This window comes from Zophobas morio, unplaced genomic scaffold (genome assembly GCF_036711695.1).
Source record: "Zophobas morio isolate AGI-343-1 ecotype UQ-CSIRO unplaced genomic scaffold, CSIRO_AGI_Zmor_V1 ptg000030l, whole genome shotgun sequence".
Classification (NCBI taxonomy): Eukaryota; Metazoa; Arthropoda; class Insecta; order Coleoptera; family Tenebrionidae; genus Zophobas; species Zophobas morio.
In genome coordinates, this window is record NW_026972135.1 from 6,128,194 (window position 1) to 6,145,645 (window position 17,452).

The 17,452-nt window shown below is 31.8% G+C and overlaps 2 protein-coding genes across 2 annotated transcripts; both read right to left on the reverse strand.

Moving 5' to 3' along the window:
- Positions 1-5,200: 5,200 nt before the first annotated feature.
- Positions 5,201-13,160, reverse strand: LOC135138208 (MAM and LDL-receptor class A domain-containing protein 1-like; the record flags this gene model as incomplete). The annotated part of the gene is made up of 3 exons (XM_064068131.1): positions 5,201-6,055; positions 6,174-6,289; positions 12,711-13,160. Coding segments are annotated over 3 exons (1,335 nt in total), but the record flags the coding sequence as incomplete, so codon positions are not given.
- Positions 13,161-13,253: 93 nt separating this feature from the next.
- LOC135138207 (uncharacterized) lies at positions 13,254-14,259 on the reverse strand. The gene is made up of 4 exons (XM_064068130.1): positions 14,152-14,259; positions 13,851-14,094; positions 13,670-13,803; positions 13,254-13,612 (listed from the first exon to the last, which is right to left on the reverse strand). Exons 1-4 carry the CDS (start codon positions 14,210-14,212, stop codon positions 13,311-13,313), a joined length of 741 nt encoding a protein of 246 aa, XP_063924200.1. The 5' UTR covers positions 14,213-14,259; the 3' UTR covers positions 13,254-13,310.
- Positions 14,260-17,452: the final 3,193 nt, after the last annotated feature.

A 17,452-nucleotide genomic window follows, 5' to 3' on the forward strand; every position in this document is an offset into this window, starting at 1 on the left:
TTCATCGGGGTGCCGCTTCAGGCCGCTAGCATCCGGCTAGTGCATCTCTTTTCAGATCAAGTCGCACGGATTATTTTATCTCTTTCTTATTAACTCGCGCGATCGAGTGTAAATTGGAAAAACATTGAGGTGGTTTCGCGTGCTCCCTATTCAGTGGTGAATGGTGTTTAGGCTTTAGTACCTACGTAAAGCCTAAGGTGTTTTTTATATCATTTATTTGCGTTTTATTTCTGATCGTTAAAAACAGCTGGTATTATCGGCATATTAATATTACTTATACTTAACGAGAATGAGCAACGAAAATAAGTCAGTCTCATGTGCAGTGTAAAGGCATGAAAAATCACAGGAACACATATTTTCTTCTACTACTTTAGATTCCGCTCATAAGAGGGATATTGAGAACTATAACGAGAAAGTTGGTGAAAATAGGGCAATTTTGAAAAGACTAATCGATGCAATAGTTTATCTATAGTGTTCTTTTCGTGAGCATGACAAAAAAATTATTCAGATAATGAAGGATATAAAAAGTATTGGTTTTCAAATTTGAGCCTCCTCTGAAGAAAACTTCACGAGCCGCCACTGGTATAATCTAATTTTTATTTTCCAATCTTTTCAGTTTTATGTTATAAAATCTGTTATTTTGTGTAAAGTATGTGCGCATTTTGCCTTTTCATTGTGCAAATTATTTATTATTATCAACAGAACAACACTTTCACTCCGTTGAAAGTTTGCTTAATTTATAATAATAATCTTAATAATAATAATAATCTTTATTTTTCAACGGGCTTACACCCAATTACAGGAAAATTAGAACTGGAAACTGAACAAAATGAAAAATTAACAAATACAAGAATGTAAAACTAAAAAGAAAGAAACCACAAAAGAAATTTATTAAATTACAACACCTACATAATAAAAAAGTGTAAATCTAAACACATATCCACAACTCACAAAGTGTCATAATCACCGGCTAAACTAAGTCCAAAACCTCGTCGCTAGTCAAAAAACGCACATCGCTTTGACTATCACCGTTCGACGACTGGTTCAACCTCATTCTGTGACATTGACACAGTTGGTATCTTCTAATCTTTATAAACTTTAGAATCATCAGTATCTTTGAAACGTTTGGGATTTGTGGCGTCTTTGGAATCTTTAGGATGTTTAGGATTGTTAGAATTCTTTGGATTGTCAGAAGCATTAGGGTCTTTAGGTTTTTAGGATCATAAGGATTTTTAATATCTTAAGATATTTAAGATCATTAAGAACCTCAAAAACTTCACAATGTGTATCTGTGTATCTGTAGTATCATTAGGACCTTTAGAATTTTTGGAACCTTTAATATTTTCTAGATCTTTAAAAACTCTGGGATGCTGGAGTCGTTGAAGTACTAGCCTTCAGACATTTCAAAATGATGAGATTAATTTTGGAATTTTTGGAATCTTAATTTTGGAATTTATTCATTTCTTCTCTTTTTTCCATTTTTGGGATTTGTAGCATTTTTAGCATCTTCGGAATGGTTAAAATCTTTTGGAATATTTGGAATCCTTGAAATTTTTAAAATGTATGGTACTTCTAGAATCTTTAGAATCTATGAGATCTTTAGATCCCTACAAATTTTAGTATCTCTAGAATCTTCAAAATTGTTATATCTCTAAAATCTCTGGAATATCTAGCATCTTCACAATTTTCAGTATTTTCTGAACCTTCATAGGTTTTTGAATGCTCAAAGTATTTGGAATATTTGCAATCTTTGGAATCTTATCAATATTCAAAATATTTGGAATATTTAGGATCTTTATAATCTATAGAATACTTAGAATCTTCAGAATCTTTGAAACCTTTGGAATATGTAAAATTTTAGTAACTTTAATATCTTTAGTATTTCTAGGATCTTTAGGATCTCTAAAATGTCTAGAAGCTTTAGAATCTCTAAGATTTCCAGAATTTCTAGAACCTCTAGAATCTCTAGAATCTTTAAAACTTTAGAATGTCTACAACTTCTAGAATTTTTAGAATCCCTAGAATCCCTAGAATATCTAGAAACTCTAGAATCTCTAGAATCTCTAGAATTTCTAGAACCTCTAGAATCTCTAGAGTCTCTAGAATCTCTAGAACTTCGAGAATTTCTAGAATCTCTAGAATCTCTGGAATCTCTGGAATCTCTAGAATCTCTAAATTCTCTAGAATCTCTAAAATTTTTAGAACCTCTAGAACCTCTAAAACCTTTAGAACCTCTAGAATTTCTAGAAACTTTAAACCTTCTAGAACCTCTAGAACTTCTGCAATCTCAAGAATCTCTAGAATCTTTACAATCTCCAGAATCTCTAGCATCTTTAGAACCTTTAAAATTTTTAGAATCTTTAGAATCTTTAGAATCTTCAGAATCTTCAGAATCTTCAGAATCTTCGGAATCTTCGGAATCTTCGGAATCTTCGGAATCTTCGGAATCTTCGGAATCTTCGGAATCTTCGGAATCTTCGGAATCTTCGGAATCTTCGGAATCTTCGGAATCTTCGGAATCTTCGGAATCTTCGGAATCTTCGGAATCTTCGGAATCTTCGGAATCTTCGGAATCTTCGGAATCTTCGGAATCTTCGGAATCTTCGGAATCTTCGGAATCTTCGGAATCTTCGGAATCTTCGGAATCTTCGGAATCTTCGGAATCTTCAGAATCTTCAGAATCCTTAGAATCCTTAGAATCTTTAGAATCTTTAGAATCTTTAGAATCTTTAGAATCTTTAGAACCTTTAGCATCTTAAAAATCTTTAGAGTCATCAGTATCTTTGGAATCTTTGGGATCTTTAGAATCTTTAGAATCTTTAGAATCTTTAGAACCTTTAGCATCTTAAAAATCTTTAGAATCATCAGTATCTTTGGAATCTTTGGGATCTTTGGCGTCTTTAGAATTTTTAAGACCTTTAGATATTTAAGATCTTTGGGAACTTTATGATCTTTACGATTGTTAGAATTTTTAAGATCTTCAAAAGCATTAAGCCCTTTAAGCTTTTTGGGATCCTTAGTATTCTTCAGTTCTTTAATATCTTAAGATTTTTAGGATCATTAAGGTCTTTAATAACTTCTGTAGTATCTTTAGCATCTTTGGAATCTTTGGTACATTTATGATTTTTCTAGAAACTCTACAATCCTTAGAACTTCTAGAATCTCCAAAATGGTAAAATCTCTAGAGTATCTAGAGTCTCCAGCATCTCCACATTTGTCAGTATTTGCTGTACCTTCAGAATCTATAGGATTTTCTGGATCTTCAGAATCTTTACAATGTTCAGAGTATTTGAAATCTTAGCAATCTTCGGAATTTTATGAAATTATGAATACTCAAAATCTTCGTTATATTTAGGATTTTCATAATCTATAGAATCTGGAATCTTTTACATCTTTTGCATAGTTTTAATCTTTGCAATCTTTGCAAATTTTGGAATCTTTAGAATCTGTTAATCTTTGGAATCGTTGCATTCTTTAGAATTTTTGGAATATTTAGAATTTTAGGAGACTTTATTATTTTAAGAATTTCTAGGATTTTTAGTATCTCTAGAATCTTTAGGGCCTCTAGTACCTCTATGACCTTTAGGATCTCCGGAATTCCAAGGATCTCTAAGATGTCTAGAATCTCTATAATCTCAAGAATATTGTCACAGTTAGCAACAAGTTACGAAACCGATTTGCATGTGTTAAGTTCCTTGTAGCATGTGTTAAGTTCCTCGTAGCATGTCACTACTTTCGATTTATATGTGTTAAGTTCCTTGTAGCATGTGTTAAGTTCCTCGTATGATGTGATAAGTTTACTTTGCAATGCAAGCTTATTTGTTTCTGACTGCTTCGATTTATCTTCTAGCGCCTGTATGTTGTTTTGCAATCTTTTTACCTCAATTTCTTAATATATGTCACGTCCTGTGACCATTAGGGGTGTTATATAAAATCATTTGTCTGCTATTCTATGATTTATTACCTACTAACTACAAAACTAAGCATATGGAGTTGGTACTTACTTAATCATTACAGTTGTCGTTGGCAGTCTTGAAGGGACCCACACTCTCACAGTCTCTAACTCTAACTGTCACTCCCTGTCCTCGATTTGCCACTCTCCAAGTTCCTTCTGCTGGCCCAAGCATTTCGCAGTTTCTTTGCGAAATACCTGGCATCAGCCAAACTTACTTTTTGAGGGCAAATCGGTTTCGTAACTTGGTGCTAACTGTGACAATATCTTTAAACTCTAGAATCTCTAGGATTTCCAAAATCTCTAGAATTTCTAGAATCGCTAGAATCTCTAGATTCTCTAGAATCTTTAAAATCTTAAGAATCTTTAGAATCTTCAGAATCTTCAAAATCTTCACAATCTTCAGAATCTTCAAAATCTTCAGAACCTTTAGAATCTCTATGACCTTTAGAATCCGTATTCTACAAATTCTGCTATGCTGGAGTCGTTGAAGTATTAGGAATCTTACCAGCGTATCTCTAAAAGGTAAGATAAGTTTTGGAATATTTGGAATCTTATGTTTGTTGATTTCTCGAGTTCTTTTGATTCTTTGGTATTCCTGTGATGTTTGAAATTTTTACGATCTCTCCATTTTTGGGTGTTGTTGCATTTTTAGCATCTTCAGAATGATCAAAATCTTTTGGAGTATTTGGAAACTTTGAAAATTTTAAAGTCTAGGATATATCCAAAATACAAATAAAACGAATTAAACCTTTATACTGAACTTTCAGATCATTTGGTGGGTTGTCGTTTTGCACGTTTTGGTTATCACAGAAATTGTTTTTGAATTTATTACTATTTAATGTTTCTGTTGATAACACTGGCGTGTTCGTTGTCGAAACAGTATTTTCTCTTGCAACTGGTGTTGCGTCCTTTACACTCTTTGTTGATAAGTTAACATTTTTGGTAGACGATACTTGAGGTTCCTCGAATTTAATGCTGTCTTGAATAAAAAAATGGGTATCTTCACATTTACCCCTACAATTTGGTGAACGTCCTCTCACTTTGCCAGAGACGTTCAATATCTTGCCATTTTTCTTCCATTTATTATTCGAATTGTTAAATCAATTATTATTGTAAAATTTATTTCTTCTTAAATACGGTTGGTGACTCCTCAATAACAGATTTGAATCTACATAAAATTAAAACTGTAGAAAATTTTACTTGGAAGAACCGGCAAAATTTGGTTAAATATTCAAAACAAGTCCATTTAAAGAAATGCAACCACAATAGAAATTTATTAAACTACACACCTACATAATAAAAAAGTATAAATCTACACACATATCCACAACTCACAAAGTGTCATAGTCACCGGCTAAACTAAAGTCCAAAACCTCGTCGCTAGTCAAAAAGCGCACATCGCTTTGACTATCACCGTTCGACGACTGGTTCAACCTCATTTTGTGGCACTGACACAGTTGGTATCTTCTAGCCACAAAAGCCATCCCGACCAAGGCAAACAAGACACCAAACACAACCCCAACAGCAAAAACGATGGTTTTTGTATTGCTTTCGTGCATGTTCGACCCCACATCATTCTTCCGGTGATCAAAAATCTTGTCGTTTTCATAATCGTTTACAATTTCGGTTTCTTTCACCGGAACTCCAGGAGGTTCAGCTTCTGTGGTTATCGTAAACACAGGAACGTCACCGTAGTCATCGTCAGCTGCTTTCACTTTCGTGGTTTTGATGGAGGAAGGAGTTGAACGTCGTGTGGTGAATGTGGTTATTATTGGTGACTTAGATGTGGTTTTTGGTGTTACGGTGGTTAATGTCGTTGTTGTAGACGTCGTGGTTGGTGTCGTTGTGACTTTAATGGTGGTAGCTTTCACAGTGGGCGAGGTTTCCACAACTGTGGTTGTTTCCATGGGGGTTTCCACGTATTCGTAGGTCGTTTCGGCCACACAAAAGTCAAAATAGTCCGGGCAACACCTGTTTCTTTCGAAGCAACCTTCATCGCAGTCGCATGTTATTAACCAATCGAAGGTGCGGTTGTCGTTTGTGTTGCAGCGCTGCTCACAGGACTCCACGCTGATTGGTGTCTCCGAGGTGTACTCCTCCCTAAAAATAGTTCATAGGAGATGAGATTGTCAAACTAACTACAATGTTAGTCATTTAATTTTTACATTTTATTAGGTATATAAACTCATGTGTTGTGTTTTACGACAGAGATACTTACGTTGTTGTTTCACCGTCAGCAAGCTCATTGGCTGGTACACAATCTTTAATAATTCGGACGTCATCGATTGCTATGTCGCTGACGTAGCTCTCACCACGTACGCCTTCTATTATAATCTACAAAAATTTGTTGTTATTAATATCAAACATGACTTAACAATAACATTATGTAGATATTTCTCAATGTTATCATTACTGGGTGGTGCCAGATTTTGTTTGCCACTAAAGTGCCATAGATCGACCCAATATTATTCATTATTATTATTATTAGGTTTTTATTGAGCAAAAAATAAATATGTAGGTATTTAATTTTTTTCCCTTTTTAGTATGTGTAGTTCTAACATACTTATTATTAGAACATTCACTAATAAATTATTTGCTAAAGAAAGATCTATGTAGTAATTGTCGAAAGTTACTATAACACGCAAAAGTATTGTTGGTATTATACTGCTCCGCCTCCTCATTCCATAATTCAATTTTAATAACAAAAAATATTTTTCGGCTATAAAACAAACTTCTTTTAGACAACTTAACCATAAAAAAATATATCGCTAAAAAATATGTCCTGTCTGCAAATATTTCAGATAATCTTCACATGGAAACTTGTGTTAACTTGAAGTTATTGTAAGTCTAGCTTTTATTTATTAAACGCTTCCTTTCTGGGATCAGTAGTAATCTTAGCTGCTGAAGCGTGTTAAACAATGTTTACTACATTTATTACTAACAACGCAAAATACACTTTAAAAATATTACAATGAATTTGTATTAATAGTAAAATAGTACGTACACTGTTAATCTACTAGACATATTAACAATTATCATTTTATTACAATTTGATATGACCTACGTATTTAGATAATAGTTATTCTGGGGACGAAGAGGAAATTTAAAGGACCTAACTGTGCTTACCGAGGACGGCGAAACTGAAGAGTTTGAGTACCTACAATGTGAAGGTAAGATAGTGGAAGACACTATTTAATATTGTATAATTTTTGTTAAAGATTTTGATCCCTGCATTTTCGAATGCCAAAGGAAATACCTACTCCTACATATTATCGAACATTTTTTCTTTGTTTCTGTCTTCTTTCTGATGACCCTGTTTCCGTTTTACCTTTCTATCTACCTTTCAGTTTTCCTCTCTGTCTTTCTTTTTGTCTTCCACTTCGTCACTGTTTCTGTCTTCATCTTTGTCATCCTTTCTACCCTGCTATGTCTTCCTTTCTGTCTGCTCTTCTGTTTTTTGATGATGGTTTGCAATGTTTCTAGTGTTGAGTAGGTAATAATTTTGTATATTTTCCCATTTTTGATACTTTATTTTTTTAATTGTACGTTTCTGCAATTTTTCAATTTTTGACTTTTCAGTTTTCCATTTTACAATGTGACGATTTTATTATTTTATCGTCTTTTCAATTATAAATTTTTATAATTTCAATTTCTCGATTTTTAAATTTTTCAATTCAATTATCTTAATTTTTGATTTTTCAAGGTTTGTTTTCTTCAGTTCTAGGATTTTGCAGTTTTTCGATTTTCCAATTTCTCGATTATTATTTCATTTCTCGACTTTGTTTTTAGTTTTTTTTTTGTTTATTAAGTATTTCGATTGTTATTTTCTCAATTTTTCGTTTCTTCAATTTTGATTTCTCTCTTGATTTTTCGATTTTCCAATTTTTCCGTTTTTGAGTTATTACCTACGTATTCCATTTTTCGTTTCTTCAATTTTTCGTTTTGCAAATATCAATTTTTGATCTTCGCAATTTTTCAGTTTCTGGGTTTTCCAATTTTATAATTTTTCAGTTTTTCAATTATTAGGTTTATTTTAACGTTTCCTTTCTTCAATTTTTTACTTTTTCATGTTTTTTTATTCTTCCATTTTCAATTTTTCTATTTTCCGATTTTTGACCTTCAGTATTTTTCAATTTTTCTCTTCTCTCTGTCTTCCTTTCTGTATTTTTCTTTGTTTTCTTTTCTGTCTTTTCACTTTGTTTTTCTGCCTGTATATCTTTCTTTCTGCCGTCGTGTCTTTATTTCTATTTTTTTTGTCTTCTTTTCCGTTTCCTTCTTGTCTACGCCTCTGTGTGTTACTTTGTCTTTCTGTATCAATGCCCCACTTTGTCTTTCTTTCTAGCTACCCCTCTGCCTTTTTCTTTTTTTTACCTTTCTCTGCTTCCTACCGCTCTTTATATCTTGATTTCTGTTTTTCCTTCTGTGTTATTCTATGTTTTCTTTTCTGTCTTCTTGTTTGCTCAGTCCCATTCTGTTGTCTTCCTTGTCTGACCTTCTTTCTTTCTGCTGTTCTGCCTTCCTATATTTTTCTTTGATTTCTGTCCGTGTTTTGTCTTTCTCTCTCTCTTCATTTATATATTTTGTCATTTTTTCCATTTCTTCTGCTGTGGTCTACAATGTCGTCATTTTTATCTTCCTCTTTATCTACTTTTAGGTTACACTTTATCTTCTTTTTGCCTACCATTCTGCTTTCTGTTCTAACTTTATCTGTGCCTTCCGTTCTAACTTTCTTTCTGTGTTTTTTTTTTTTATGTTTTCTATTCTGTCTTACTTTCTATCTTCTTGCTTGCTGTCTCCCTCTCTCTCTCTCTCTCTCTCTTCCTCCCTGGCTATCCTTCTCTTTTTCTGCTTTTCTGTCTTTCAATATTTTTTTATTGACATGAACGGTTATGCGTGACTCCCTCTTCTTCCTCCCTGGCTATCCTTCTCTTTTTCTGCTTTTCTGTCTTTCAATATTTTTTTATTGACATGAACGGTTATGCGTGACTCTCTCTTCTTCCTCCCTGGCTATCCTTCTCTTTTTCTGCTTTTCTGTCTTTCAATATTTTTTTATTGACATGAACGGTTATGCGTGACTTTTACAGTTTAATCAAAGACATGACAAATATTTCCATGGCCAACTCTAATCTGAAACCTTCTTGATCACCGGTTATTTCACCAAACTTTTGGCATTTATTTTTGACAGTGATGGTTTGCAATTTTTCTAGTTTTCAATAGGTAATAATTTTGTATATTTTGTATTTTCCGATTTTTGCCATTTAATACGTTTCTGGAATAAATTTTTCAATTTTTCAATTATCTTTTCTTAATTCTTTATTTTTCAAGTTTTCGTTTTTTCAATTCTACAATTTTGCAGTTTGTTCGATTTACACTTATTTCATTTTTCGTCAACTTTCAGTTTTTCGTTTTTTTTTTGTCCATCAAGTAGGTAGGTATTTCGAGGTTTATTTTTTGCAAATATCGATTTTTTAATTTTACAGTTTTTCAATTCCTCGATTTGTCAATTTTATAATTTTTCTTTCTTTCAATTATCACATATTTTAACTTTTCATTCCTTCAATCTTCGTTTTGAATTTTAAATTTTTCTATTTTTTTATTTTTCAGGTTTTGAATTTTTCAATTTTTCTTTCTTTATTTTCCTTTCTGTGTTTCTTTTCTGTCTTCCTTTCCCTCTCTCTCTTTCTTTCTGTTTTCTTTCCATCTCTTTTTTTGTCTCACTTTGTTTTTCTCTGTCAATGTGAACCCCCCCCCATCTTTCTGGCTATCATTCTGCCTTTTTTACTACCTTTTTCCATCCCTTCCTTTTTGTCTTCCTTTCTATTTTTTATGTCTTTTATTTTCTGTTTAATTATGAACACAGTGCATACCTAAATCAAGAAAGAAGGCAATTTTTTCTTTTCTTCAATTTTTCTTTTTACAAATATTGGTTTTAAAATTTTAAAATTTTCTATTTTTCGATTTTTGAGCTTATGAATTTTTCAATTTTCTCTTTTCTCTGTCTCCTTCTTTGTTTTCCTTTCTATGTTCTTCTATGTCTTCTTTTCTGTTTTCTTTCCTCTCTCTTCTACTTTCTCTGTCTAACTTATTGTCTCCTACTCTGTTTTTCTCCCCGTCTATCATTTTGTCAGAAATGCCTTTCTATCTTTCTTTCTGCCGTCTTGTCTTTATTCGAATTCTGCTTTCCTTTTCCCTCTCCTTCTTCTTTGCCTTTCTATTTGTCTTACTTTGCATTCTTGTATCAATGTCCCACTTTGCCTTTCTTCCTACCTTTCTCTGTATCTTCCTTTCTATTTTCCGTTCTCCCTCTTTCTTGTCGCTCTTTACATAGTCTTTTCTATTTTTCTTTCTATGTTCTCTTATATTTTCTTTTCTGTCTACCATTTTGTCCTCTTGTCTGCTGTATCCCGCTCTTTCTGCTGTTCTGCCTTTCTATCATTTTTTGCCTCGTTGTTTGTGATCTATCTTTCTTTGTGTCTTCATTTACCTATATATTTTGTCTTCTTTGCTATCTCTTCTGCTGTTGTCTACAGTGTCGTCATTTTTGTCTTCCTCTTTGTCTACCTTTCCAATTTATCTTCATTTTTCGTTACCATTCTGCTTTCCTTTCTAACTTTCTCTCTGTGTTCTTTTATGTCTTCTATTCTGTCTCTTTTTCTGCTTTTTTGTCTTTCAGTCTTCTTTTTTATCTTTCTATATTTTTTATCTTTCTTTCTGTCTTCATTTATATCCTTTTGTTTTTTTCTCCGTCTCTTTCTATGACGTCTACTTTATCGTCATGCTTGTCTTCCTATTTTCCTACCTTTTTGGCCACCATTCTGCGTTCCTCTCCACCTCTCTCTCTCTCTCTCTCTCTCTCTCTCTGCCATCCGTTCTGTCTTCCTTGTTATCTTCCGTTCTTCCCTTTTTTCTGTGTTCGTTTCTGTGTATTTTTGTGTATTATTTTCTGTCTTCTGTTTTCTCTCTTCCTTCTTTTCTCTCTACTTGCTTGCTGTCTCCCGATTTGCCCTTCTGCCTTTCTGTCATTCTTTCTGCCTTCTTTTCCGTTTCCTTCTCGGTTATCTTCTCTATCTTTTTCTTTGTCTCACTCAGTGTTTTTCCTTCATGTTCTCTTCTACCTTCCTTTCCGGCCACCACTCTGCCCTTTTTTCTAGCTATCTCTCTGCATTCCTTTTTGTGTTCCTTTCTCGCTTCAGTCTTTCTTCATTCCTATTTTCTTTTCTGCCCTGTTTTCTGTCTTCTTGGTTGTTATCTCCCGCTCTGTCTTTTTCTCTATCTGCCTTTCTGTTTTTCTGTCGTCTTTTCTGCCTTTCTATATTGCTTTCTGCCTCCGTTTTGCTTTTTTCAGTATTTTTCTCTGTCGTCTTCCCTGTTTTTCTCTTTATCCCCTTCTGTGTTTATCTACCTTCCTTTTTGTCTTCTGATTCTGTCGTCTTTTCTGTCTTCCTCCCCGTATTTATCTCCGTCGTTTTCTTTGTCTTCCTCCCTGTCTTTCTTCTCTTTTTCTGCTTCTCTGCCTTTGTATCTTTCTTTTTGCGTTTCTGTCTTATTTCTTGTTTTTCTTTCTGTCTTCATTTATATCTTTTTGTCTACTTTTTCGTCTCTTCCTCTGTCATCTACTCTGTCGTCATGTTTGCCTTTTTCTTTGCCTACCTTTGTGTTCCTCTTTCTACGTCCCACTTTATCTTCCTTTTTCGACTACCATTCTACCTTTTTCTATGCTTTTCCTTCTGTCTTTCTTTCTATCTTCCGTTCTTTCCTCATTCAGTCCTTTGTATCGTCTTTTCTGCCTTTTTTTCTGTGTTCTTTTATATCTTGTTCTATGTCTTCCATTTTCTCTTTTGCTTCCTTTTTGTCTTCTTGCTTTCTGTTTGCCCTTCTGCTTATATATGTTCTTTTATGCTTCTTTTATGTCTTCCTTTTTTCTAGTTTTCAATAATAATTTTGTATATTTTCCGATTTTATTTTTTTTATTTTATCCACGATTCTATGATCGATTTTACAATGTGACGATTTTACTATTTTTCGTCTTTTCAGTTTCTCGTTTTTCCTTTTTTTAAGTAGGTACATATTTCGATTTTCATTTTTTCAATTATAAAAATGTACCTACTTTAATCTTTTCTTTTTTCAATTTCTTACTTTTTTCGTGTTTTCAGTTCTTCAATTTGCAAATTGAAGAATTGGTTTTTAATTTTAAATTTTTGTTGTCCGATTTTTCGGTTTTTGAATTTTTCAGTTTTTTTCTTCTCTATTTTCCCCCCTCTGTCTTTCTTTGTATTTTTTCTATCTTTTTTATTTTCTTTTCAATTTTGAACACAGTGCATGCCTAAATTAAGAAATAAGGGGACAACAAAAGAGGTGACCAATGAGAACACTTGACACACCCCTCCAAATTCGGTAAACACGCCCATGGCAGCCACCATCACAGTCCCACCATAGCCCTTCTACCTACGCTCCCCCTGAAAAGACGCCCCATGTCTGACAAGCCTGGATGTCCTCAAGTGAACCAAAACCTCCATAAATATACTAATAATTAATAATTATTAATAATAATTAATACGTAAAAAATGTAAAAAATAGCTATTTTAAAAAAAATACTTATTTTCTGACTAATATCCTTTGTTCTTTTCCAGATAACAGCAAAAACTTGATTGGACACCACCCAGAACAACTCTTTTAAACTCCACCAATCCCCAACTTATCTCAGAAAACACACCCCCAAACAAAATCTCCACCACCCTTACACACCCCCCATTACCTGAAACTCGTTATTCACCGCCCCCAGCACAACGACTCCTCTCAACCACCGATTCCCCTGGTTTCCACTTTTCGAAAAGAGCGCATCTTGGGGATTCAGCTTCCACGTTTCGTTCACCTTCTTCATGTACACCCTCAGGGTTCCGGTGCTGGACCCGTACATATGGTAGTAGAAGTCGAAGCACACCGTTTCGTTGCTTTTGTCGAAGACGGGCGAAATGAGCCGAGCAGTGTCGTTGATGTTTCTGGCCGAGGATTCGATGTACATGTAGTAGCCATCTTGTCCGGGTCCTTTGGTGTGATCGTAGCTGGGACCAGTGCCAATGGCACCGCTGGGCGTGGCGTAATTTAGGCGCTTCCAATCAAAATCGTGGTTGAGGTCGTGGTTCCAGCCACAGAGATCGGCTTGCTCAAAGTCGCAGAGGAGGGAGGGGATGGAGTTGGAGGCTGAAAAGAAAATGGAAAATGTAGTGTCTAATAATGTCCATTACAATAAGTTATTATAATATATGTGATGAAAAATAAATACATAAATAAATGGAAGGAAATCTTTTATTAAACCATAGTCACTTGTTCACAATTATTATTATTATTATTACTATTACAGTCCGTCGAATAAATCAGAAGCAGGGACTTTTTCCAACACATTATTAAACATTTGTTGGAACAAAGTGATCCAGAATGTTGGGAAGGTCGCTTGGAGGAAACGTGCAATATTTTTCCAGTTATCGTTCATTCCACGATTAAGTTCCTTATTTAGAAGTTCCTCTTGAAATATATTTTTAAAATCGTACGTCATTTTGTCCAAGAATATGTACACAGAACCACCAAGGGCCCTAAAATATTTCGCGTTTTCCTTTTGATATTCTTCCAATTTGAAGACGACTTTGAACGTTGGTTTAACTGAAAATTATCTCATTATTACAAATAAATATATCACAAAAATAAAAAAGTGGGTACTCAATTTTAGAGCAGCTGTCGTTGATACATCAACTGGGTAAAGAATAAATTTTCCACGAGCTTCATAGTCGGAAGAGAATAGAAGCTCCGAGAAAGTGATGTTTACAAATAAAATTTTACGTTTGAGATTAAATCTGAAAAGAACTTTACACACTGAGATACCTACAGGAAAAAAAAATACCTTGCACTCGTTTTTTCAATTTTTGTAAAACCGTTCATTTTTATATTGAAATATTTTTGGCGAATACCAGTCGTTTCGTTTCCGTATTCAAGAAAAGCCTCTTTGGGTGGTTCAAATGGTTCTAAGTTGGGTAAACCATAGTCAGGAAGCGGTTTTTTCAGCTGCTGAATTGCTTCCTGAATAGCCGTAGACAAACACTGGTCTAAGTCGCCACTTCGTAGGTTGCATTTTTTGAATGAGGGGGCTACGATTTTTGAATTTCAAAATTTAAATTTAAAAATCAAAAGAGTTAAAAACTTACGCAGGTTTAAAGTGGCACAGAATGTCACCAATGCTAGGAAAATACAGATAAATCTTAACATGGTGTTCGAGTTCGGGATGTGCTTTACAAATGGATGTTTGTCGATAATGGAAGTTGCTTTTGTTTATGATCTTTTGCAAAAAAAGTGGCATTGTAAACTTGTTTGCTTCAAGGTTGGAGGAACATATTTGCATTCTGACGGAATGGATCGTTTTTCTTTTATTTTATTTAAATGAGATTTATTTTTCCCTTTGATTTAAAAATAAAGTTAATAAATTGATCAACATCGTTGGGGACTTGTTCTTCATAATTTACATGTTTTTTTTTTCAACAATTATGTGTTTGAACTGAAGTCGATCTTATATGAGGTTAATTATGCGACATTATTAATAATAAGTATACTGATGAATGTTTGAGGTTGTCGTGATTTATCGTTCAGGTTGACACATAGTCTTGTTTTTCATGGCCTCTGCAGTGACTATTATTTCTTGCGATGGCTCACCTTCAACGAGTTTTGCTTTTGCCGCCCTACATTTATTGCAAATTTTATTTTACATTTTACAAATTTTTAATTTATCGATTTTTAATTTTAAAATTCTTCACTTTTTAGATTTTTCAGTTTTTGAATTTCATTTTTACGTTATCAAGTTTTTCAGTGTGACGATTTTACAATTTTTCGTTTTTAAAATGTTTTATAGTTCAATTCGTTTGTCGATTTTTAGTTCTTCAATTTTACAAATTTTCATTATTTAATTTCTCAACTTTTTACCTTTCAGATTTTCCAATTTTTTGAACTGTTTCGATATTTTAATTAATGCGTTTTTGTCATTTTAGTTTTGAGATTTTAATTTTGCGATTTTTTTGTTCTTTTTAGATTTCGATTTTTAGTTTTTCTAATTTCGGTTTCTAAGTTGATCAGTTTTTCGTGTCTTGAATTTTTCCGTTTTTGTGATCTTTCGATGTTTTAGTTTATCTACAATTTTTGCAATTTCTGAATTTTTTACTTTTTTACAATTATTCTTTCATTTTGAAATTTTTCAATTTTACGGTAGATACATATTTCATCTTTCGATTTTTGATTTTTTACTTTTAACTTGCTAAATTTTTGATTTGTAGTTTTTCTAACTTCCAATTTAAAATTTTTCAGTTTTTCATGTTGAGATTTTTTCACATTTTCAATTTTTAGATATTTTAGTTTTTCGGTTTTTAGTTTTTCAATTTTGCGTATTTTCGTTTCTCGATTTTAAATTTTTGGTTTTTTAATTTTTCGTTTCTTAAATTTTTTGGTTTGGGGTTTTCTAGTCCCTATTTTAAAATTTTTTAGTTTTTTATGTTTTTCAACATTTGCATTTTTCGATTTTTCCAGTTTATTTACTATTTTTTAGTTACCTACTCTACTTTTCCTTTTTTAATTTTTTTTTTATTGAGATTTTTCGTTCTTTGGCTTTTTCAGTTTTTTATTTTTCAATTTCTCGATATTTCAAGTTTTCAACTTTGGAATTTTCATTTTTTTTGGATTTCCAATTTGTCAGTTTTCTGCATATATTTTATTTTTACAACTTTTCTATTTTTTGTGTTCTACTTTTGAATTTACCGTTTTTGCAATTTTAGATTTATAACGTTCCAATTTTTTAATTTTACAGTTTTGCAGATTTCGATTTTTTCAGTTTTTGGATTTTTTAACGATTTTGTGTCATTAGTTTTTGATTTGCAATTTTTTAGATTTTGACGCGAAATTTTTCAATTTTTATATTTTTCACCATTCGCATTTTTCATTTTTCGTTGTTTCAATTATTGTTCAATTTTTCATTTGGATTTTTAATTTTTTAATTTTTAGGGAGTAGTATTTTCACTTTTTTGATTTTTATTTTCCCGATTTTCTTTTTTTTTTTAATGAGTGTTAAATTTTTCGATTTTCAAGTCCAGTTTTCGGATTTCTGAAATGTTGTAGTTATTAGTTTTTAAATTTTTTATCTTTCTATTGAGATTTTTCGTTGTTAAACTCTTATCAACTTCTGATTTTTCAATTTTTCGATTCTTAAAGCTTTAAATTTTGCGGTTTTGGAATTTTCGTTTTTCTTGTATTTTCAATTTTACAATTTGTCAATTTTTAATTTATCGATTTTTCCGCCTTCTGAATTGCTGAAATTTTTGACTTTGTGTTTTTCAACATTTTGTGATTTTTTTTTTTATTTTAAAACATTTTATATTTTCAATACTTCGTTTTTTCAAATTCGATTTCTAATTTCCATTTTTTTAATTTTAAAGTGTTGCAATTTTCGACTTTTTCACTTTTTGGATATTTAGATTTTCCGTTCTCTGAATTTTTAAATTTTCCAGTATTTCGTTTCTGGATTAGCTTTTAACTCTGTCGTTTCCTCAGTTTTGGTCTAGGTTTTTCGACATTTAAATTTTTTTATTGTTCGTTTGTTTAATTTTTCAGTTAGTTTTTCATTTTTCAATTTTTAGAAATTCCTTTTTTCACGATTTTTAATTTTTCAATTTTTCAGTGTAAAACCCAATTTTTCGATTTCTAAACAGTTCGATTTTTTAATTTTAAAATTTTTCGATTTTTCTATTAAGATTTTTCTCAATTTCTCATAATTTCAAGTTCTCATTTCTTCGATTTTGGAATGTTCGTTTTTTTTCAAATTTTTTAATTTTACAATTTGTCACTTTTTAATTTTTCGGTTTTTCCGACAATTTATGAATTGTTGAAATTTTGACTTTTTGCTTTTTTTTGTTTATCAACTTTTTTGCATTTTTTTTTAATTTTAAAAATTTCCTGTTTTAAGTGTTACTTTTTCAATTTTTCGTTTATTCAAATTTTAGATTTGTAATTTCTCAATATTATAATTTTTCAGTTTTGCAATTTTCGATATTTCTTTTTTGGCAATTAAATTTTTTAATTTTCGATTTGTTGTTTTTTTTTTAATTATTGCCTTTTTGATTTTTTATTTTATCGGCTTTAATTTTGCAATTTGTTTTTTTTTTTTAATAAATCGATAGGTAATTATTTTTTCTAATTTTGATTTTTAACGTTATCAATTTTTACAATTTTTGATTTTACAAGTTTTCAGCATTTCAATTTTTAGATTAGTTTTTCGGTTTTTGAGTTTTTCAATTTTGCGGAATTTCGTTTCTCGGTTTTTAATTTTTGTTTTTTTCTTAAATTTTTTCATTTGGGGTTTTCCTATTTTAAAATTATTCTATTTTTCGATTTTTCAAGATTTGCATTTTTAAATTTTTTTAGTTTGTCCACTTTTCATTTTTTAATTTTTCGTTTCTTTAATTTTACGGT